The sequence below is a fragment of the Carassius gibelio genome, chromosome A9 (assembly GCF_023724105.1).
Source record: "Carassius gibelio isolate Cgi1373 ecotype wild population from Czech Republic chromosome A9, carGib1.2-hapl.c, whole genome shotgun sequence".
NCBI classification, from domain to species: Eukaryota; Metazoa; Chordata; class Actinopteri; order Cypriniformes; family Cyprinidae; genus Carassius; species Carassius gibelio.
In genome coordinates this window covers 25,464,165-25,489,709 of record NC_068379.1, presented here as the reverse complement: position 1 = coordinate 25,489,709, position 25,545 = coordinate 25,464,165, and the positions used below count along the sequence as shown (strand labels likewise).

Genomic DNA, 25,545 nt, shown 5'->3' with positions numbered 1-25,545 from the left:
TTTTACTGATATGCATTTTAGGTTAGTTTTGTACAGTGTGTTTTTCCTGTTCATAAGTCATGAAAACAAGACACTAAAATAATGAGGAAGCACAAAACAAGATATGATGGTGTGGCGATATTTTGTAAAAAATAATATTTCCCTAATTGATTTTAATGTAGATCCAAAATAAATGTTGGAAGCCAACATACAATACATTGCTGTAATTAAGTTAATTTAATTTACATTATTTCATTATTTGTTACTAATAAAAATCAGGTGAGTAATATATATATATATATATATATATATATATATATATATATATATATATATATATATATATATATATATAATAGTAATTAATAGTAATAATAATTGTAAAATATAAATAATGATTATTATTTTTGTATTTTTAAACAAATAGGTAAGTAAAATGATTAAACTGTATATATTTGAATGTTGAAATGAGTAAATTAACATTTATTATTTTAATTATTTATACATTTATGCAAATTATTTATTTTAAGAGAAAACTAAATTTTGTGTAATTCTGTATATGTATTATTTTATTATTTATGCATTTAAATAACATTGTTTCATTATTTTCTTCATATATTATTTATTTATCAGTTAACAAATAATAATACATTTTTTTAATTGTTTTGATATTTTTAAATAAATATAATTATAGTATTACTTATGTATTAATTTAAATGTTACAATTATTAAATGTTTTATTCCTAAATAAAATGTGTTATCCACTTTAACAGACACAGTTAAAATGATTTATTATTGTATTATTTGTATTAATTGATGCAATTTCATACATTTCATTATAATTTATGCATTTAATTTAATTGTAATTATTACAGACCATATATCAGCTTAAATATGAACTGTATAGGCCATATGAAAAGCTATATAAACATTTATATATATCTCACACCCCCAGCTGAGCACATGAAGCTCCTGCAACACATTCTTTTAAGTTATTTTGCACAGTAACTTCCTCCTTCCGTTCTTTGTCTGTGTGTGTGTGTGTGTGTGTGTGTGTGTTTCTGTTCCTTCTACATGTGCTTATTTCCTGTATTTGCACACAAGAGTTCAAAAATGAAAGACAGCAAAGTCCTCATCATTTCAACCAGCAGCTGAACAGAAGCCGAGTTGAGAGAAGCTGACCTATAAATGTCAGATAATGTATTCATTATCAGATCAGTATTCCTGATCGTTAGCAGCCATTCAAAATGCACTTTTGTTTCAGTTTACAGAACTTAAATTAGGAAGTGAAAAGGGGGCATCTAATGACAGCCATGGCTCACAAAAGCTTTGGTCACCTGAAATAAATATATATATTTGTTTAGTGGATCTGTCTCACCTTGATCTGTATGTGGCCTCGAGAAGTAAGAGGTTAATTATTAATGATTTTTATTGTCGCAGGTGAACAAATCGACTCTTGTGCGTCTTTGAAAGTGACTTCTAACTTTACACAAACCTCCAAAGACAGCTTTGTTTTAAAGTCCACGTTAAATTGTTCTCATTGCAAAAGAGAAAACCCCGGATGAAGAGGATAGGCTTCGCTCGTGTGTCTGTGAGGAAAATGAAAACATTCCAGTGACCAGAAAGGGAGGAAATGTAAATATTAATTCTGAAATTAAGTTCATATCCAGTTCAGAATCTAAAAAACATAAGAAAATAGCCAGATAACTGTCAGCCAGATAGTGTTCACATGATCTTCTGCAGTGAATCAGGCTTAAAAGGTTATACTGAAGTGAGAAATGGATCTGGTCAATCATGATCTCATTTCTGTGAAATATAGTCATTTTCTCTAAAGCGTTGTAGATTAGAGGCCTTTCTTTCTCCTAAGTGTCTGAATAGGAAACATGAGAGTTTTGCCTATACTGACTACAACTGCTCAAAGTTTGTTTTAGAAGTCTCTTTTGCTCACCAAAGCTGCATTTATTTAATCAACAATACAGTAAAAAAATTGAAATATTATTATAATTTAAAATAACTGTTTTCTGTGTGAATCTCTGTTAAAGTGTAATATATTTCTGTGATGTGCAGCTGTATTTTCACCATCATTCCTCCAGTCTTCAGTGTCACATGATCTTCAGAAACCATTTTTATATTCAAACAGAAAATAGTTATTTTGCATTGTAAAATAGTCTCGTTCATATTGACGAGTCCTCAGCAGTGAGGAAGCCACTTAAGTGCTATTTAAACTACCGATACAAGAGTTGTTTCTGTGTAATTGCAGTAATAACACAGCGTCTACACAGACTTGAGTTTAATGATCATATGCCCAAAGGGGAGCAGCACACAGGCTGAAGAGCTTATACTGAAACCATGTGACATATTTTAAATAACAGTGATAGCAATATTTAGTCATTTTAGCAGAGACCAACAGCACTTTAGTTTCAGAGAATCACACAATGTGTCTCAGTAAAGAAGTGTGACACTATGCCACTGACTGAAATGTATTTGCTTAAAAATATATTTAAACTCATATATGCACATTAATATAAATATTTTATAAATATCAAAACATATAGCTACATGTATTCTTTATTTTTTATTCTTAAGACAAATAATAAGAATACACACACACACACACACACACACACACTGATAGAAAAATATTTTCTTTTATTTAATAAATATAAATGATAAATCTAAATAAATACTATATTTATTTTATCTATTTACAAACACGTATCAACATAAATTACTATGCAAATACTACCATAAATAATTTGAATAAGACAATAACAATACAAAAATATTTTTACATTTCAATAAAGTCAACAATAAAGTATTTCAGAAAATTCTTAATGGTCCTAAAATGGGCTTTTTCATGCAAAAAAAAAAAAAAAAACCTTTGGTCTTATGTCTGGTTCAGAAGCTTGTTCTCACTGAAGCCTCTTCAGAAGTGAAAGTGTGTTGTGTAACAGTGGATGGGGGAAGAGCAGGAGATTCTTCAGTCTGCTGCTCCATCTGTCTGTGTGTTCGACTCCTAAAGCATCCGCCGGACGAGTGTGTAACGCTGTGTAACCCTCGTATGAACCGCTGCTTCCTGCAGTGATCCACAAGAGAAGCAGGGCTTTGTTCTCAGGTGTTAAACAGTACAGAAGAGACCCAGCGCACCTGCCATTCTCCTGCAAACGCTCAGTAGTGTGATCAGAGATATAGGCCAGAGAGTTTCCTTCAGGTGTCTCTGACATTAAAGCAGGTGTGATATTAGTAACCAAGCTAGATACAAACATGTTGAGAGTTTAACCAATATGCTGAGTCAGATTCACTTCAGTCTGCTGATCTGGAAGAGAACAATCACTGATTCACTGTAGAAGAAGAGTTTGCTGAATGTTGTGGAAAAATGTATTTGTGTAGCTAATGTGTATGTAAATGATTATATATTGGAATATCTGCATTTATTTATTACAAGGTAATACAATTATGTAATACATAATACATTTAATATGCATTTAAATGAGTCTGTATAATGTATTATTTTATTTTACACTAATTTATATTTTTATTATTTTTTAATACAATTTATTTTGTAATAAAATGTACAATTATACATTAAAGTCTAATTTCATTTATTCAATTGTATTTTATATAATAAAATTAAATATTGTAATGCATAATATGTTTCATGTGTATTTATATGTACATAATATGAATATGAAATATGAAATATTATAATATTATAAATTATATATATATATAAAAAAAGATACACAAAAATAATTGACACATTTCCTTTTCTCCTGAGACATAATTAAGTGATGATAACTGTGCAGCTCTTTTAAACAGTTGTTCCCACTAAACTGAGCAGTTGAAGAGCTGATGATGCATCAGGAGCCTGAATGACTGACTGACTGTTCGTGACACTGATGAAAACACAATGCCTCTCGCTGTCTTTGCCTATAAAAGGAGAGGCGGCCTTAAGGTTAGTTATTTAGAAAGCTTGACACAACCACATCCTGCTCGAGTGGAAGGATTGAGAGCCGTTCACTGCCTCAATGACCCGATCAATGCACAATCATCGGCTTAATCTCATCTCACAATTAAAATACTTAAAAACATTGAAAAGCAATTAGTTTAGCAATTAGAAATTAGTTTTTGGTGAATGCATCTTAAATAGATTTTGTGCACCCCACTGACAAACAGTTGTTTAAGCATAAGCATCATTAAAAATATATCCAACTTAATTTATACCTTCTGAAAAAATGAAATTGTGTTTTAATGCATTTTAGTTCACAATTAAACTGATCTTTCCATGGACGTTTTTAATGTTACTTTAATAATTAACTGGAATCAGTTACTATATTAAATAATTTTGGTTATATATTGTAGATTAAATATATATTGTGATCATAACATCATATTAGGTTAATAAATGCATGTTGTGAAACATGTGTAAGTATATAGAATGAATTAATAAATAGATAGGTGGATTATATATTTTGACTCATGCATTTATTCATTAATTCGATCTCTTCATCTGATTTAGATGAGATTATTTTGTTCACTGGAGGAAGTGTTATTTTGGATTATGTATTCATATTTTAGCCAGAAACAGTTGTTTGAAGTGTCTAAATGCTGGATTTGTTTCATCTTTTGTCTTCTCCAGATGTTCACTGATGGACTGGTGTGCTGTGGATTATTGTGATGTTTTTATCAGCTGTCTGGACTCTCATTCTGACGGCACCCATTCACTCCAATGATGTGAAGTGATGCAATGCTATATTTCTCCAAATCGGATGAAGAAACAAATTCAACCACATCAGAACCGGCCTGTAAGACGATGATCTGCTCTCGAGCTTTCATTTCAGGGGTGTGATGTTTCTCCTCTGTGATTTCATAATCCTCTGGAGTGAGTCTTTACATGTTTTAATTATTCTCCATTAGCATGTGGCGTTCATCTTAAACTTCAGCTACATATGACAGAATAAACACATTAGCCTTCCTGCTGCTGCTGCTTCCTGAAAACACACAATGGTTAATGAGTGAAGGTTTTCATTTCTGCCACATTCCTTCCTTGTTTGACTTTAACCCTGATGAAGGCTGAAGCTGAACGTCTCCTCCTCTTCCTCACAGACACTTCCTCATAGCAAACATGAGGCTACAAACAGAGCCCTCTAGTGAGGAGAAGAAGACAAACACTTGCTTAGACAGAGATCATTGGTAAAATTCCACTCGCAATGACAATAATATATGAGTGCTGGAAGTCTTTCTACTGTCCTGTTTATCTGAAACTAGTTTTGTCTTTGGTTTGTGGATTGTGTTGGGGATTTAAGAGGAATTTTTTCCACAGATGAGGAAAATGAAGCTTGGAAGCTCTGTAAGATTGTAATAGTCATGCTGAACACTGGAACAAAATAACATTTTTGTCACTGCTGACCCCTTGTGGACAGATTTTAGTCACAATAAAACATACCAGACCTTGTCTTCTCAGCAAGGTTAGATAAACAGACATTTTTATTAGTTTTGTTAAAGGAACAGTTTGCCCAGGAATGAAAAGATTGCTGAAAATGTCCCTCAGGCCACCTGAGATCAGGATGAGTTTGTCTCTTCATCAGGTTTGTAGAAATGTAGCATTGCATCAGTGTCTCATCATTGGAGTGAATGGGTGCCATCAGAACGAGAGTCCAAACAGTTGATAAAAACATCACAATAATCCACAACACTCCAGTCCATCAGTTAACATCTGGAGAAGACTAAAGATGAAACAAATCCATCAAGGCATTTTTAACTTTAAACCTTTTTTTTTTCCCTGCATAAATCCATGAGTCCATAACATTAAAACTGTCTTAATGCTGGATTTGTTTCAGTTTTAGTCTTTCCAGATCTTAATTGATGGACTGGAGTGCTGTGGATTACTTGTGGACTATTGTGAGTTTTTTTATCAGCTGTTTTTGGATTCTAATTCTGACGGCACCCATTCACTCCAATGGTGAACAAGTGATACAATGCTACCTGTACCAGCACAAGCACTGAACCTGATATTACTGCAGAGAAATGATTTCACTGTCACTTTGCTTTTTAGCCTCTTACTGGAGTAAATAATATTAATTACACTGTGATTAATATCATTGAGAAACTACCACTGTCTTAGTATAATATAGAGGTAGTTTTATTAATTTGTGAGTTTTTTATCAGCTGTTTGGATTCTCATTCTGACGGCACCCATTCACTCCAATGGTGAGCAAGTGATGCAATGCTACCTTTCTCAAAATTTTCAGCAAATTTTTATTTTTGGGTGAACTATTCTTTTATTAAAAAGTCTGACCTATAAGCTTTGCTTCATTTGGTTTCCTTGCACAGGGTGATTCCTCATAGACAAAGGTCAAGTGTTTGACCCTCATACGAGGTTGACCTTTGAACTGGTGAGTTACTGAGGTCAACATTGTTCTGAGCTTGTACCAGCACAAGCAATGAACCTGATATTACTGCAGAGAAATGATTTCACTGTCACTTTGCTTTTTTAGCCTCCTACTGGAGTAAATAATATTAATTACAGTGTGATTAATGTCATTAAGAAACTACCACTGTCTTATTAATATAGAGGTAGTGTTTATTAATTGAGTAAAAAAAAAAAAAAAAAAATATATATATATATATATATATATATATATATATATATATATATATATATATATATAATTTTTTTTTGTTACATTTTCAGAATTTAGTGTTAGTATTAGTTGTGTTTTTGCCATTTCTATTTGTATATATTTTTATTTAAGTTTTAGTTTCGTTTTTAGTACATTAAAGTGAATAACAATGAGAAATGTTGCCTTCGCAAGCTTAAGAGATATAAAAGAGAGAAAGAGAGTACAAATTTATTAAATTTTAAGTTACAAAAATATGTTTTTATGTGTTAAATATTGTCATTAAGAATATTTCCAGGTAAACTGAAAACATATAGGAATTATATTTTGCATGAAGAAAACCAAAGCCAGTTTTTTGCTCCATTGGACATTATTTTAATTTGTATTAATGTAAGGCATCCAAGTGTTTTATTTTTTAGAGTTAGCTTTATAGTTTTTCTTTTAGGTTATTATCATTATTCCCAATTAGGATTCTGTTTAAATTAAAATGCATCACAAAGCCAACGATATTCATCATTTTTATGATACTCTTCTAAGAATTATATCTGTTTTAGATATTGTAATTGTCTTGTTAGCTAGCTGATACCAATTTATTTCTTTATATTTTTTAATTATTTATCAAGTAATTTCAGCCACATATTTTTTTCTTTCTTCAATGAAACATAAAATTAGATGTTTGACAGAGCATCATAATATAGATCTTTTTTGTGCAATTGATGGTGATATTTTATTACAAGCCATCCTAAAAACACCATATAAGTAGACTAAATATGCATGGTTACAGGTTTTTATATGAAAGCTGTTTTACTTTCAGCATAAGGAAACATGCCTAAAACAAAGGCATGCACCGATTATCTTATGTTCATCTGAAGGAAACTCTATCGCCCTCTTGAGGACTGAGGTTTGTTTCTGCCACAGAAACACGAGAAGAAAACATGTAAGTAGAGCAGAACACACATGCCTGTCATTTGTTGGTTGTGTAAGTGTTTGTGGCTTTATTGAGCTGCTCCTCGGGGTCAGAGCTCTGTCAGACCTGACAGATGTTTGTCTCCTTCACACGGAGATGCAGGTTTGTAGAAGCATAAAATTGTTGTAATGATGGATATTGTCTTTTCTTGAATGACCTGGCAGACTTGAGGGTTAATAATCATGTGAAGCACTTCAAAGAGCGTTCCAGCTGCACACAGCAAGCCCAAACACAGACCAGCTCCACTACAGAGAGAGAAACTCACTTCACCAACACACCACAGCATATATATATATATATATATATATATATATATATATATATATATATATATATATATATATATATATAGAATGACGTGCTCTATTAAATTAAATATTTATTAAGTATATCATATATTTTATTATGCATTTTTTGCTTAATAATAAAATATATATTTAATAATATAAAAAATATTTTTGGTAAAAATAAAAAATTCTCGTTTTTGTTTACTTGAAATACTATAACTAAAAAAATAAAAATAAATAAATAAATAATAAGAATGACAAAACACTAAAAATTGCTAAAACTAAATAAAATAAACAGGAAATATAAAAAGAAATAAATAAAGCTAATATATATATATATATATATATATATATATCAAAATGATAAAAAGAACAACAAATGACAAAAATGGTTAACAAAGAGTACAGTGAATATATATATATATATATATATATATATATATATATATATATATATATATATATATATATATATATGCATGTATATGTGTGTGTTTACAAAAATAATATATGTACACAATATTAATTAAAGCTATAATAGAATGCCAGTGATTAAAAAAAACTGGTACATGTTCAATAGGCACATACAATTGCTCTGTACCCGTGGATTTGGGCCTCGGCCCCCTGGTGGGTTGCGATGGTATAGCAGGTGGGCCGCCATTTACTATTCAAGATTTTTCACATACACAATTATATAGAGCATATATAACCAGCAATGAAATATGAGACTGGTCTGCTTCATGGACAGTGCAATTATTAAATAATACTACACGGATGAAAATATACATAAATATAGCTATGAAAGAATGAAATAAAACTTAACAATAAACACATAAGAAATAAATATAAAAAGATGTATACTGTAGAATTAAATATAGAATGGAAAATAATGTGCATGAAAGTAAACTGTAGTATTAAATATTAAGATACACAGGATTGTACAAGAGGCAAATGTGCAAACAGGTTGACACTGTCAGTGTGTCTATGTGAGGTAGTGAATTATGAATATCTTACTGATAAAGTGAATATTAAGTGGAGACATGAAGATGTTAAGAAGCTGGTTTTGAGTTTAGGAGCCTGATGAAGAAACTCCTCCTGAGTCTTTTGGTTTTTGCCATCACGGAAGAGCTAACCAGATTGCAGCAAACTGAAAAGATGGTTACTGGGGTGGATGGATTCCTTGATGATTTTATCAGCTCTGCTTTTGCAGCGTTTGAGGTAGATGTCTTGCAGAGAGGGGAAAGCAGACCCTGAGATGCGCTCAGCTAAGCGCACAACTCTCTGCAGGGCTTTTCAGTCTTGACTGGAGCTGTTCACATACCACACTGAGATACACTGAGTCAATACACTATTATCAATACGCTATTAAAATAAATAATAATATTGTTCATATATGTAAACATTTCTAAGTCATAATATAACAACATCATTTAATATATATAATTAAATAAGATTATTATTTTTTAATTGTTTAAATATTAAATATTAAACTGTAACTATGCTTTCACTATTCGAGCTCGCTGAATGGTTTAAGAATAAACCTGCCAATTTATCTTAGATATTTTTGCTGCATATGCTACAGAACAACAGTTCTCGTGCCAAGCGGTGCCAACACGAGTTATTTTCTATTCATTGCCGGTTCATTCAATAAAGACATTTAACAATCTAGCTTCTGAGTACTAAGTTATTAACCCAACAATAACAGGGTCAGTTATTTTTTTGCAGTGGGCCGCGCAAACATATGTGTTTCGTTGTGTGGGCCGTGAGTTGAAAAAGGTTGGGAACCATTTCTCTATACTGTGACTGTGTAAACTTTCTTTAAATTGCAATAAAGTAAATTCAACTTCCTCTGTGCTGTGGCTACAGTATTTCCATTCACATTCATGAATAAAGAGAGTGTTTTCTTTCACTCTGAATTTCTCTTAAACCAGGTTTTCTTTGTCCCGGAGCATGAAGTGAGTTGTTTGACTTGAGTCCGTCAATCTAGATGTCAAAGATTGAGTTTCAGAGAGTAGACGTCTGAAACACCCCCACAAAAGACTCCCAGCCCTTCTGTCACTCAACGCAGTGACTTCTGGAATTTCAGCGAGACGAGAGAGAGACACTCACGAGACGAGAGGACAGACGCTGCAGACTTCATCCTGCAGACACACGAGAGAAAGCAAACAGAAGAGAGAAAGACTGCGTAGACATAAAGAAGGCTGTTTTAAATCATGAAACATTTGACGTGGATCGGCGCTCTGTCATTTCTGCTTTATTTCTCCTCAGGATCTGCAGACTACAGGCAAGTGTCCTTCTCCTGGTTAAAATCAAACAGCCTTTGTTGTGGAGAAAACTTCAGCATGTTAATGCTCATACTGAGAGCTCTGAGTTTTGATTGCAGACTTAGTTTTAAACATTGTTGAGATTTCTTCTGCATCTCCAGATGAGACACATGTGAGATTACCAAGGTGTTTTCTCAAGAGTAACATTTGAGAAGTTGGATTTTCTTCTTCTATTCTCACCGATTTCTCTGAGAAACAATTGAGATCTTATGTAGGATGTTTTTTTATGAGATCGTTCATTAGTTAAAAGGCAACCGTTATTAATGTGCAAAAACATTTATGACCAATGCAACCTTTTTTTTTAATTAAAGGTCAATATTTGGTTTTCAATGCTTTTGTAACCATATTAAATGCATAAACTGTGAACAAAAAATAAACAAGCAACAGAAGATATTGTCATGATTTCTGAAAAAAAAGGTCAAAAATTTAGTTTTTATGCTTAAAAGAAGATAAAAAAATCAGTTAATGTGGTAAGAAAAATAAATGTCATTAAAACTAAAAACATTATTAGGTTTCTTAGCTCATTGGCAGATATTTGTTAATGTTTTAAGCAAAAAGTCACTGAATAAATTCTCATCTTCAATGGCTGTTAACTATTGAATCAAATCATCGAATGTTAAATACAAAAGTAGCTGTAAATGAAGCACAAGCTTGTTAATATGTCTGCATTATTCATGTAAATGGCTTTTGTTGTGTTAGTTTGTGAAGCTGCAGGTGCTGGTCGGTCAATGATAAGCTGCTAATTTTGGCCGTAATGAGCGCCAGCCACCTGTTCACACGACTGGCTCCCATTTGCTGCTGTACAGAGTTTATTTCAGTCGGTTCACTGATTCGCTCCGTCCCTCTGGAGCCCGGTCCACATTTAGAGACCAACGTGAGAAGCACACAGAGTAACAAGCATCTGGAACCAGAGAGAACATGTTGATCACTTGATGAGAGCAGTTTTGTCTTTTTTCTGTTTCTATTTCATATATTGCTATAGGTTTTAGTTGACTTTCTGTTGCTAGGCAGATGAATTAGGGGGAGGGGCTTGCTCATTCTAGAGAACATCTCATTGGACGATAATTTGTGTAGTGCTGGATGAGTCATAATTGTTTTAGGGTTTTTTTCAAACTTTAAAATTTAAATTTGCCTTAAGTTCTTATTATTAGTAGTTGTATAGTGGTCGACCAATATTGTTTTTTATTGGTTGATGCAGGTGTCTTAGAGAAGAGAATGGCTTATATAAATATTTAAGGTTTCACACTATTTCATTTAAAAATAGTACAGATAACATGCATGACAAGTACATACTGGAATTAATTTATATATTTTTTATATAATAGTTCCTTTATCAGAAATGTATTATTCTCTCGAGTTTCCAAGGTTTTTGAAATTAAATGTTTATTAGATATTCATAGATATAAATCTGTATCTGTGCTGAATCCTGTAAATGAGAAAACATTATTGTTTAGTGCTGATCTACTACTACTAATAAAAAAAAGCAAATGCTATTATACATTTTGTATCCCGTTTACTTTGTTTAACAGTTCTATTAATTTTATTGCAAAAACGGTAAACTAAAGAAGATGGAGAATGGAAGAAAAATAAAAAATAAATATAATAGTGATAAACTCAATGCCACAAATTTTGAATGTGTGAGGTCTGTCAGTCAAGTCACATTTAATACTATAGCACTTTATACAGATATTTTCAAAGCAGCTTTTACATTAATAAACAGGAAATTAACAGTGGTTATGTAAGATTATAAAACAAATTCAATTTCAGCTGCAATATAAGACAATGTCTTATTAAATGAAAAAAGAAATTCTGAAAATTTGTTGAAGAAGTAAAAGTTCATTGGATACTGCAAAAACCCAGAGACGACCCCGCTTACAGGTGTAGGAAAGGTCTATGAAAGCCTGTTTAAGTGCTAACTATTGCTCAACACACACCTCTGCTTGAAAGGAGCTCCTGATCCATCTGCTGATGTGTTATTGCCATGAATAGCACAAGGTTTAATTATAGTGGAAATGTTAGGGGTTCCTGTAAGAGGCATCTGGTAAACACTTAAAGAGTCATAAATGCAGAGGTTCCTACATCACGTCTGCTTAAATCCTTGCTGGATCTTCATGGGTGTTTCTACATTTCTGCTGCTTTTACAGCTGCAATTAGTCCAGGAGGGTCATAGGTCACCAAAGTGAGTTGTTTACCTTCAAATTAATGCTCATTTTCACCTGGAGCAACCTGTGATCCTCTGACAACCTAATACGTCCAGACATACACTAATCATGGCAGTCTGGTATTATGAAAAACAAAACAGAACATTATTTTGCTTTCATATTGTGATTTTTGGATCATATCTTATTGCATTTCTATCTAAATCCCCCACATCTTTGTGTAAAGCTGATATGTTTCTGATGTTTTCCTTAAAGACAAAGTCGTCAGAGTTTGGCAGGTGTTTGCCGTTACGGCAGCAGACTGGAGTGCTGTTATGGATGGAAGAAAAACAGCAAAGGGCACTGTGAAGGTAAATGAGGAAAATTATACAATTCTGCAATGACGTTTTAGTGCCATGTAAAATGATAAACGCAAGATTACAAGAACAAAGTTACAGCATAATGACAATAAAGTCTTATTCGAGATTAAACTTGTAATAGGTTGAGTATAATGTCAAAATATTTTGATAATAAAATTACAATTAATAAAGTTATATTATTATAAAAGTTATATTATTAATAAAGTTATATTATTATGAGAATAAATTCTTATATGAAACTGAAGTTGTAATATTCTGAGATTTAAGTCAAAATCACAAAGTTGTATCATTGAGATTAAAGTTGTAATACTTTGATAATAAAGTAAAAAGGACACAAATAGTCATAGCATTGTGAAGTTGTAATATTTTGATGATAAAATAAAAAATACAAGAATAAAGTCTTATATGATATTTAAAGCACAATAGTGAGAAACAAGTAACACTCATGAAAATAAAGTTGCTGAACTGTGAAATTAAAATCTTAATATTTTGATGATGATATCAAAATGACCAGAATAAAGTTTTAGCAGTGATATAATAAAATCATAGCAAAATAAGACTAAGTCGTAATACTTTGAGAACAAAGTTGTGGATTTTAGAATATATTTAGAGAATAAAGTTGGGGATTTAATTATTTATTTATTTATTTATTTATTAAGTGTACAAGATTCATATAGTGCCACATAAAAATAATCTAAGATTATGAAAATAAAGTCATTGCAAAATTAAAGTCATAACATTTTAAGAATAAAGTTAAAATTATAAGAAGAAAAATAACCATATGAGAATAAGGTCATAATATTTTAGAGACTTTTAATTTTAACCTCAAACTGTTATGACTTCAGTCTCATAATGCTATGGCTTTATTCTAATCATCTTAATTTTGTAACTTTTTTCAAATTGTTTTTTTTTTTTTTATGGCACAAAATCATCATTATATAAGTGTCCATACAGTGATTGAGTAGTCATTAGAAACACAGAAACACTGGGTGAATTTTCCATCCACAAACGTATATGATATGTTCATTCTTTCTGTGGTTTGGTGCTTTTACACCACACTGAACTTTGAGAGGAAAGCTGGAGGAACAGCAGTTGGCTTTGGTTTCCAGACATGTGGTTTTGTGAGCGGATTTGACCTGAGCTGTTTCCTTTACTAATATATCTCTGCTGTTGAATGGTTTTACCAGCTCAGTGTGACCTGGGATGCAAACATGGCGAGTGTGTAGGTCCCAACAAATGCAAGTGCTTCCCTGGATACACCGGAAAAACATGTAGTCAAGGTTTGTGCCAGTGGTATTATATAGTGTTTGTTAATATTTTGAATTGAGTTTTTTTTTTTTACAAAGAAGTTTTTTTTTTTTGTAATTTTGTTTTGTGTTTTTTTTTTTTTTTTTTTTGTATTTATCAGTATTATTTTACAGTAAAAAAGGACTGATAGTAGTAGGTCATTGATGTATTGAGTAAATTTCCAGACTGTACACATTACATATGCTATATACAGCAGGAGAAATAATGTTCTGCTTATTAATGATCTCTTTCTGTCTGTGGGTTCAGATCTGAATGAGTGTGGTCTAAAGCCTCGTCCCTGTGAACATCGCTGTATGAACACCTTTGGTAGCTACATGTGCTACTGCTTAAATGGATACATGCTGATGCCTGATGGCTCCTGCGCAAGTGAGTGACTGTGCTTCAATATAATCAAATATCCAAATCAATAGTTCACCCAAAAAGAATTTACTCAAAAAAAAAAAAAAAAAAAAAAAAAAAAAATTCTCTATGTGTTCAATATTTATCAAACAATAACGTTGTGTTTTCATTTAGGATTTATTGTTATCAGAAACACTGTAAAAACTCAAAACTTTGATGCAACCAGCCTCACAACAATAAAGTTCTTGTTCTGAGTTTTCAGCAGACATAATAAAAGGTTCCATAAAGTAATTATAATTTATACAAGACTGCATAAGTTGAATAAACTACAATTTTGAAGTAAATAAAGAGTATTAATATTGCACATTATTGATGTTAAAATGTATTCTTTTGGGAGTCTTTTCTGGTAAACTTTTTAAGTTTACTTTTACACGTATCAGTTTATATTTATTAGTTTCATAATATAAAAGTCACAATGTTGTCATCTTTATAATTAAAGTTGGTCTGTGCTTCAAGAAAACATTAAAATAAGTTTCATTAACTTAGCAATCCTAATTTATTCATGTAGATATCATAAAATAAGTTCTTATAGTGGATCAAAGTTCAATAAGATATCATTCTGACATTAAATGAGTATTAATATTGCATATTATTAATCAAAATCTTATGCAAATACACTTAATAATTTGTTTGCTTTAATATGTGCATCAAGAAATTGCACAAACTAAAAAGGTGACATTATTTCGATGCTCCAAAACAAGTATGCACAATTGATTGAATAAACGTATTAAAGTGAACACTAATCACCATCATGATGACTTAAAACATTAAATAGAGCTGAAACATTTAATTCTGAATAACAATTATTTGCATGTGGAAAAAGTACAATGGATTATGGATGATCAAACTGAGTATGTTCAACAGCCCATAGGTTTGACATTTTTGCAGTTTAATCACTTAAGATGCACACACTAAATTACTTAATAGTTGAATTTATTTAGCATTGTATGTAGGCTAACTTCAACTTTTGTACATTAGTTCATTCAGTCAAACTTTAAATCTGAGTTTTTCTTGTATATAAATGTGAGGGTTTGTGGATGTGTTTGATTGCAGACTCGAGGACCTGTTCTGTGGCTCACTGTCAGTACGGCTGTGAGGAGGTGCAGGGCGAGATCCGCTGTCTCTGTCCGTCTCCTGGCCTGCAGCTGGGATCTGATGGGAAGACCTGTGTGGGTGAGAACAGCTCAATGACACCCACTCTACAGATGAAGTTGTCCAGTAATGACTTGATCTTGACATCTACTGAGTTAAATCTCATGTCATAGAAAACCAACAAATATGAGAGAATTTTAAAATTTGATTTATCTGCAAAAATATTTATTTATTTTATTTTAGTATTATTATTTTTATTTAGCATATTCTTTTTTTTTTTTTTTTTTTTTTTTTTTGGGTGGTCTATGACTGCTCCAAAAATCACCTGTGTTTCTTTTTTCAGTTCCTAAATTAAGATTATTGAGAAGCAAAAAACATAAAACATTAAGTCTTGTTTTCTGGAAGAAAAATAATAATAATACACACACACACACACACATATATATATATATATATATATATATATATATTGATTACATGTATTTTTCTAATCCCATTGCCAGATATTTTTTTCTTTAAAAACTGGGTGAAAAATGGGTTCCGAAAAATAATCTTGTTTTCCCTTTGCATGCATTTATTTTTCTAAAGTTTTATATTTTTCTAAAGTTTCTTTTTAATTATATTTATTTATTTATTTAAAAAAACAAGACTTAATATATTCTCAAGTAAATTATTTATGAGTGTTTATATATTTGTACTTGAAAACAAGACAAAAATACTGGAAAACAAGAGCAAAATATTAAGTACTGTAAGATAATTCATGAAATTAATCTTGTCATAAAATAATCAAATCAATAGTCAGTATATTTTTTTCTAGTTATGCTTTGCTCTAAAATATTTAATCAGCTAGAATTTGTTTGTGAATGTATTGTTTATAATATTTTTTGTATTTTACTAATTGTTTTCCTTAGCTAGCTATCAAGAACAGGTGGAGAAATCATGGCTATTCATTGGTCATAAGGTGTGGGAATTTGGATCAATGAAAGCAGACAGTCAAGATGCTTAATCATCTAATTTTGTTTTTTAGACATTGATGAATGTGTGACTGGGAAAAACCAGTGTCCGTTCAACCGTCAGTGCACCAACACGTTTGGAAGCTACTACTGCAAGTGCCAGACGGGTTACGATCTCAAATATGTCAGTGGAAAATATGACTGTGTTGGTAAGAATAAACATCATAACTTGCTTTTGTGATTGAATGAATGCTATAACAGATTGAGACAGTCACATTCTGGGAGCAAACATTTTTTTGAAGTTGTAAATGAAACACATTTTACAAGAAAATACTATTTCAGTGTTTCTACTTCAACATTTCACAATTCAGTGCACTGCTCACCATGTATTTTGAATTATTTGTGACGATTATTATGAATTTCTGAGTGAACATTATTTCAAAGTAAATTCTTCATTATGTTTTTAAGTGTATGAAATTTGAGGTTGTTCTGAACTTCATGAAAGCTTGTTTTCTACTATGAATAAAATATATATTTGTGACCTTTTATCTCACAAGTCTTTAAAATAAAAAAGGTCAGATTTGCAAGATATAAATGCAGAATTGTGAGATATAAACTATTATATTTTCTAATTTAAAAAGAATATTTTTTAAGAATATAAAATTGCTTTAAATTAAATGTTATATTGTGACTCTTCTGGAGCTGGTTGTTTGGTTCATGGATCTGAGCTCTTTAATGTAGAATGAGAAAGATGCTCAGGAAATGTAAAAAAAAAAAAAATGATTTGATGCAAAATAATGTTTTTCAGATATTAATGAATGTGTATCCAATACACATAAGTGCAGTCATCACGCCGAGTGCATCAACACTCATGGATCCTACAAGTGTAAATGCAAGCAGGGTTTCCGTGGCAGTGGATTTGATTGTTCAGGTGAGAGACAAAATCAACCTGAAAGCAATGAATCAGGGAAATTACATGAATAATTGACAGTATTATAAATTAAAATTGTTGCTTTTGGATTAAATAAACATTAGTGATGAGTTTGGACACACTGACCAAACAAATGTTTCTTATGATCTTAAAGACTTTAAATTCTTTGATGATTGAAATTATTTTTGTATAATATAAATATAAAATGAAATGCACGTCTGAATTTCTTTACAAAATTAAAATGCTACAATGTGCCTATATATATATATATATATCAGTTATATCAGTTACTTCCTCCAGTGAAAGTGTGGTCTGATCTGAATCAGGAGTGAAATCTGTTCAGATCAGGCAGCATTCATAAGCGAAAACAGCTCTAAACAAATATGTGGCTGGATTTTGATGTGAGGCAACAGGAGAAGGTCTTTTTCAATGGAGGAAGCATCCATTGATGAGACAATGTTGCAATTATATATTTCTCCAAATCGGATGAAGAAACGAACTCATCCTAATCTTGGATGGCCTGAGGGAGAAGACATTATCAGCATTTTTTTTGGAGAACTATTCCTTTAAATTTAACTGAAAATCTCCTGATCTTTGACCTCTGAGTATAATTTTAACTCATGTGAACTGAATCCTTTGTGTTTTTGTAGTCAAGCCTTTTTATCACAGATCCTGGGCAAGTGAGAAAGGAAATACAGATGTGTTTCTCAATGGTGAGAAAGTCCAGAGATGCAGAGCAAATGTTTAACGGCTGTATGCAGAAAAATGTTTCCTCTGAGTTCTGATCTTTGAACATGTTATTTCTGAAAATGTTGTTTTCCGTTACAAAACGAAATGGAAAACATCAGCAGTTAGAGGAAACTTCTGCTCTAGAGCTCTATTTAATGCTTTGCAAATGAAACTGGTAACACTTTACAGAAAACATCTCATTTGTTAACAAATTACCTAATTTATTATTTTTTATTTACATTTATTTTTCATTTGGATTATATTTAAAGTTAAGGAAAATCCACTGTTTAAAACAAGTTCAAATTTAAAAGTTAATTTAATGCATGTAATCATATATATATATATATAAGTCTTGATCACAGTATTTACCACAATCACAATCAAGCATTATCTAGCATAAATTAGCAATGATTAATATATATTTTAAAGCACTTATTAATATTGGTTAATGGTAGCTTATATGCTGTGCTATGTACATATATTAAATGTCCATTTATGAAATACATATTAAATTAAAAAAAACATATATGAAACATATAAGTTTGAACAATTTTATATAATGACAAAGTGTTACCATGCAATTTAATTATGGACCTTTGTGAATGGCTTCATGCACGAGAGATGCACTTTGCATGGAGAAGCTTTATGCATATCCGAACATATATAAAGTATTGGCGTATATTATGCATATTAAATGAATAATGCAATAACGTTGCAAGTGCATGAATCAAATTAACATTTATCAAGCTCCATATATGCATTTCTGAATTTGTATGACTTCTGAATATAGTCTGACATCAGCATAAAATATTTCATTCTAGCTTTTTCGTGCATTTAATTGCATCATCTGTATCCTGCAGCTATTCCTGATTTCCCTTCCAAAACTCGAATTCTGGGCGGAAAGTTTGACAACACCATCCCCGAGCCTGCGGTGACCGAATCTCCACGACTCCACCTGCAGCCCTTCGACTACGACAGCGAGGTCTACATCAGCCCTTCGGAACAGACGCCCGAGTTTCCAGAGGAGGAGAAGTTTTATGATGAAGAAGATGAGGAGGAGGAGGAGGAGGAAGATGACACGGGAAACCAGCTGGAGGGCGAGGAGCTGAACCCCAGAGGAGACGCTTTCTGTGAGTGACTCACTAAAAATACTCCTCTTTACACTGTTGACACGCTCCGTCCTATTTAAAGAGCACATATACTGAGTAATGTGCTGAGTCCACTCACAGCACAGGATATATACACACGCAGGACACACTGAGCGAGGCATTAATAACTGCACACAGGTTTGGTGTGCTGCATAACAGAATAAAATGAGGATCACCACAGAAATACATTTGTGAGATACTGCTGTTACTGAAATGACAAAATTAATCTATGGAGAGTCATGTGTAGAGCATCGATTAAATCGTTATAAGGATATTTAAGGTTTTAATTTTTTTATTATCATTTTTTTAATTAATTTTAGTTTAAGTAATTGTATGCTTTTTTGGGTCATTATTATAATTAATGTTATTATTATTATTATTATTACAATTATGCAAAGCTTTAATTTATTTAATTTATTTTTAGTCATTTTAGTCTCAAAGTAAACTGTACAGTAGTTAGTTGCAAAGGCAAGTTTTCAAGTTTTTTTCAAGTTTAAAGTTTATCATCTAATATTTTTATTTTATTGATTTCAGCTGTTTCAGTAAAAAAAAAATTGTTTTATTTTTTTTGTAATTTTTAGCTTACAACATGAACAGTAATGTTTCCATATTAGTCATTTTAGTCATTAAAATTTAGTTTGTTTAAAAAGCAAGATTTTGTTTTCTTCATATATGAAATATTTTTCTTATATTTTATTTTATTTTAATTTTAAATTTTATTTCAGTTAATGAAAATAGTTAATATTTTAGAAATTTATTATAAGTCATTTTAGTACCACTGCATAGAAAAGTATTTTTCTAATATTTTTATTTGATTTCAGCTTTATTTCTGTTAATGTTAGTTGTTTCTAACAATAGCAAGTTTTGGCTATTTTAGTGCTTCATCTTATTTTAGTTAGTTGCAAAGGTTTGCAAAAGTTTTCAGTTTTTTTGTTATTATTCGGGGCATGCTGAGACTGAACCACATTCATCTGTTCTGGCAGCTCAAATACAGCCTGTATATGGATATCTACTGTACTACATGTACAGACAGAGACACTGAGAGTAGTTTCCCATTCCACAGCTATATTTCACTCTTAATATCTCCCTGTGAGAGGAAGCAGTGTTGCATGCGCTTGGAGGACGGTGCCAGGGTTTTTTTCTGCGCAGGAGGAAATAACTGGTGCTACTGGAATAAGTGCTTATTAAACTCGTCTGAAGGGAACAGATGTAGGTGTGAAGTACATAAGAACACATCACCATGATGATAATGAATAGAAATCTACATTTAAATTTTTTTAATGAATGTTGTTTTATGATATTTTGATAACACTTTGGACCATTAAGTATGAGGTTTGATAAATTTTTTTATCTACTTATTTATTCATTTTAAGTAAACTACTGTATATTAATATTTCATTTCCATTTATAATTTTGGTTGAACCCTTAACTGTCACTCAGTTGTTTGAAGATAGACTTGAATGTGCATGATACAAACCTACATTTTTATAATTCATGACTGAAAACATATTAATGTACCATTTTCATGGTAATGCAATGTCTGATTTTAAAATGGGAATTTAAAGGATGAATTTTGAATTTTTGTATATATATAATTATATATTTGAAACTAACTGAAATAAAATGTTAACTGTTTGTTTATTTGTTTTATGGGGCGGGGGTATTTTTATTTTTGGCAACATTTATGATTCTTTTCTTTTAAGTTGACTTGACTACTATATATATATATATATATATATATATATATATATATATATGTGTGTGTGTGTGTGTGTGTGTGTGTGTGTGTTTGTGTGTGTGTGTGTGTGTGTGAGTGTATAAGGCTTATGCTTTTAAGTTTTAAATAACAAATTAAATAAATTTCCTGCAGAGTTTTAATTTCATTTATTTATGCATTTATCTAGTCTTGAGCCGAATGGGTTAGTCTAAGCTTCAGGTCTGCATTGCCTTGCATATGAATGAAACTGAAGTCTTGTATGGCCATCCCAAAAACATCTGATTTGGTGGAAAAGACCAACTGTTGGCTAATGAGTAAGCAGCAGTCTTCTATACAGCTCACTAAAGATGAGTGAAGAGCCATCAATCACACTGACCCTCTGTGACCCGCACGAGAAATCTGCCTTAAAATCAGTTACACTTCCTTTAACTGTGCTATTCTGTTACACTCCGAGAATAGAAAAAAAAGGAAATGTATTTAAAGCCCAAGGTATACAACCATTTAGCTCTGCAGAAAAAAAAAAAAAATAAATAACTTTATTTAACATAAATGCATTGTTTTTGTATGAAAGGTATTGTGTCTGAGATGGTCTTTAAACTCTAAATCTCTAGTCAAATCAGAAAGCCCGACAGGATCCCGCTCAGTCCCTGATCATGTTCGAGAGCAGACAGGACGAGACAAGCCCAAGACACAAAAGAGCTCTGGAGGGAAATTCCCCTTTTTCCCTCTTTCCCAGAGGGAGAAATATCCGGAAGAGCTGGAGCCTTTTATTACTGCATCAGAACACCTGTTTGACAGTCTTTCATCATCAGCTCTCTCTCTTTCTATTAGTCTGACTGCATGTCTGCTCAAATAAACCCCACAGAAGAGTCTGAGAGAGCAGACAAGAGTCCACTCGCACGATCCTTCTCGTTTACTACAGATATTCACTTTCCTGTAGTGGCTTTCCCTACGTTTATATTGTATAATAGTCAGAATTGTTGTCAATAAAGTTTGACCGCTCTATGAGCACTGATATTTCCTTCAGTAGAAGCAGATCTAATTCAGCTGTGTTTTCTGTTGCTGGATCAGTTTTTGGATCAGACATGCTTGTTTTCTGTCTGTTCTTTTCGTTTGACAGAGACTGAAGACTAATGTTTTATGACCCGTGTGTTTTTCTGTTTGTAGTTCCAGATGAGTTTGGTCCAGATTCAGAGCCGAAGGAGATCCAGGCCGCGCCGCTGAGGGAAAGTAAGAAAACTCTTCCGATTACATCCAAACACTTTTGTCTTCCATAATTCAGATGATCTGATGAAGTGCTGTATGTTACTTGAGCAGGATTCCTGACGGACTGTGACTTTGATCGCGGTGCGTGTGAATGGGTGCAGGATAATGAAGACGATCTGGACTGGACTGTCAAATATCATGAAAACGGTACAGACTCACATGAGGATTAATAAATGTGTCCACTGGGAAAATGAACAGAAGTCACAGACACACTTGTGACAGTTTCACCTCTACTGACAGCTTACAGTTTGAATCTCATAAACATTGGCCATATTTCTCAAAACATACATTAATTGACCTCAAATAAAATAAAACAAAATATCATGTGCACACACACACACGCACACATAATAGTAAATTTACATTTAACATGTTTGTGTACATACAAATATATTAATATTTATCCAGTATTTTTCACATTTATTTAATTTATAAAAAAACTTTTATTTTAGCTACTTAAAGATAAAAATGTATTGAAGTTAAATACTAAAAGTACTATTAATTTACTGTAATTTATATAATTTACACATATATTTAATAGTACATAGTATAGCATACTGATATTAAACAATTAATAGCTTTGATATTAGTAATTATTTAGTTATTTTGTTCATTTTGTTATTTGTGTCATTTGTCACTAATATTTAATTTTTAATAAATATTTACACTTTTTTTGTTTAAACAAGTATTGCATAACATGCATAACATGGTTTGTTACAATATTTATTTACAATATTTTTACTGCTACAGTCTAAAAACATTCACAAACAATTCCAATAAATGTAGAGACCTTGATAGTGTCTCTTTGTCTTTGGTTCTGCAGGACGTGAATATTACTTGGCCCTCTCCGGTCCTGTGGGGAACAGGAAGGAGCAGGCGAGGATGAAGCTGCTGCTGGATGATTTTATGCGTCAGAGCAGTTTCTGTCTGACGTTTGATTACCGCATTCAAGGGCAGAACATGGGCATCTTACGGGTGATGCTGGACAACAGTGCTGTCGCTGTTTGGGAGAAACGAAACCCTCGCAATCAGAGCTGGCAGTCAGAGAAGATCACCATTAACTGGACAGAAAACACTCCAGACGCTGTAAGTTACTCAGCCTGACCTGAGATTTACAAACTGTAAAGCAAATACATTGTTTTCTTTAAACTGCAAAGTGTGTAATATTTTAGCCACACTGCAAAAAATAAATAAATAAATATTTTAGTCTTGTTTTCTAGGAAAATAAATAAACATTTTAAATCAAGAAAATAGGTTTACTTGAGATGCGAGATACATTTACTTAATTCTTGTCTACTGAATAATTTATAAAAAAATTAAGTCAGTTTATGCTTAGAATAAACACATAATTTTTTCCCCGATATTTTCCTTCTTTAAAGCATTAAATCACTTAATTTTATTTATTTATTTACATTTCTCTTCAGGAAACAATTTATTATCTTAAGTAATTTTGTCTCTCATATTTCTTGTACTGGAAAACATGATATATACAATATATATATATATATTTTACACTAGCAGCACCAAACATAAATTGATAAATATAAGCTGTTAGTATTATACAATTCATATATTTGTGTGTGTACAGGAGAATATGAATTATTTTACTTATTTTTTTATAAATTATTTTATTTATATTTAATTATACTGTTATTATAAGTAATATTAAATAATATATTTGCATATGTGTATATGTACACACACACACACACACACACACACACAAATAAGAATAGTATAATACGATTCTAATAAGATTAGTATTTTTAAATATTGCTGTTTTTAATCGCTTTAATATTTACATTTTTAAAAAGTATATATTCACATGGGTATTATTTACATTTTTTTACATTTTACAACTAATTGCTAAAAAAAGGTACTGGTAATTTCCCCCCCAGACATTATCCATTAATTTAATGGACATTTCCATTAAACCCTAAAACACAATGCAGTGCAAAATTACATTTACAGATAAAACATCTGTAAAAAAAATAGTAACAATAATAATAGAATCAATACAGAAAATTCCTTCATGTCAATACAGTATATTGTGCTGTATTTTTACATATTAGTGTGTAGTAAAAAAAAAAAATCACATTGAATTCACTGAATGGTGAAAAGAGTCTGTAGTCATTTGAACTACATCTTGTGTTGTTACTTTAATATTCTCCAGCGTATTACCTTTATTAATGTAAACCGTTGACTGTTTCTTCAGATCATCTTTGAGGCTGAGCGAGGGAAGTCTGTTAGTGGAGAGATCGGTCTGGATCATGTGGCTCTGATCTCTGGACCCTGTTTGGATGATAAAACCATCGTCTTTTAGCAGAGCCATGAAGGATATCATTTAGTTTGTTCCTTTTTTAACCATCACAACAACAACAACAGACAGATTTAGCTGTTGTCCAGCTTTTAGAAAAAGCAGGTACAAACCTGCATGAAAATAAGGAAAATTACATTTATTGAGTGTATTGAGTATTGACATTATGTTTTCTGATTGTAGGAAGATATCAGTTACTATTTGTATGATTATATAAACACTGTAACATTATAATGGCTGTAAATTTTGCTTTACATTAAAATATTTTAAGAGATTTAGCATTTTTACACTTCTTTTACACTTTTACACATCGTCAAGATGACAGTATCTCGTTATCTCTATAAAGAAATGAAGATCAGCTCTGAGCTTGTTCAGTAGTGATATTTTGCTTCTTTCTAAAAAATAAATCAATACTTTAAAATAAATAAATGTCTACACATAATACTGGTTAGACACTATATTGAATATAACAGCTGTAATTGATGAGAGAAATGAACATTTGCAATGCTTTGAATCAATTGAAACAACTGCTTGGCAAAAGTATTCACTGTTTCGAAGCGAGAAACTCACCTGCTGGTCAAAACTGAGTAAATGCAATGCAAACTCTGGCCAAAACATAAATAAAACAACTTTTACAGTTATTTAAAGTATAATAAATGCAATTAACAATTAATCAAATACAATTAAATATATTTAAGTGTCTATGTACAGTAAAACGTTCTTTTATTAATTTTCAGGGCTTGTTTTGTTTGGTTCTCTGAATAGAACTATTAAGGGGGGGGGGGGGGGGTGAAATGCTCGTTTTCACTCAATATCCTGTTAATCTTGAGTACCTATAGAGTAGTACTGCATCCTTCATAACTCCAAAAAGTCTTTATTTTTATTATATTTATAAGAGAAAGATAGTCTGTACCGATTTTTCCCGGAAAAACACGACCGGCTGGAGGCGTGACGTGTGGGCGGGGCTAAAGAATCACGAGCGCCAGTAAG

At 31.6% G+C, this 25,545-nt stretch overlaps 2 protein-coding genes across 5 annotated transcripts in view; both read left to right on the top strand.

The window, feature by feature from the left end:
• LOC128020240 (nuclear factor 7, ovary) overlaps nucleotides 1-25,545 on the top strand; it is a 257,606-nt gene that overhangs the window by 210,565 nt on the left and 21,496 nt on the right. The window lies entirely within an intron of this gene.
• On the top strand, nucleotides 9,785-24,842 carry LOC128020237 (epidermal growth factor-like protein 6). 2 transcript variants are annotated; one of them, XM_052607018.1, is made up of 13 exons: nucleotides 9,785-10,137; nucleotides 12,592-12,686; nucleotides 13,883-13,975; nucleotides 14,250-14,369; nucleotides 15,456-15,575; nucleotides 16,522-16,656; nucleotides 17,256-17,378; nucleotides 18,029-18,091; nucleotides 18,968-19,237; nucleotides 22,140-22,202; nucleotides 22,290-22,385; nucleotides 23,062-23,324; nucleotides 24,454-24,842. In XM_052607018.1, exons 1-13 carry the CDS (start codon nucleotides 10,067-10,069, stop codon nucleotides 24,559-24,561), a joined length of 1,620 nt encoding a protein of 539 aa, XP_052462978.1. In that variant the 5' UTR covers nucleotides 9,785-10,066; the 3' UTR covers nucleotides 24,562-24,842. The 2 variants fall into 2 exon arrangements, with proteins under 2 accessions (XP_052462978.1, XP_052462979.1); XM_052607019.1 differs by lacking the exon at nucleotides 18,029-18,091 and having other exon boundaries at nucleotides 9,930-10,137.

What these genes read in the sequence shown, in the direction of transcription:
- LOC128020237 (XM_052607018.1), top strand. Translation starts at nt 10,067, where the DNA reads ATGAAACATTTGACGTGGATCGGCGCTCTGTCATTTCTGCTTTATTTC. An exon ending in TGATGGGAAGACCTGTGTGG is followed by an intron (nt 15,576 to 16,521) that starts GTGAGAACAGCT and finishes TTTGTTTTTTAG; the next exon opens with ACATTGATGAATGTGTGACT. An exon ending in CCCCAGAGGAGACGCTTTCT is followed by an intron (nt 19,238 to 22,139) that starts GTGAGTGACTCA and finishes TTCTGTTTGTAG; the next exon opens with TTCCAGATGAGTTTGGTCCA.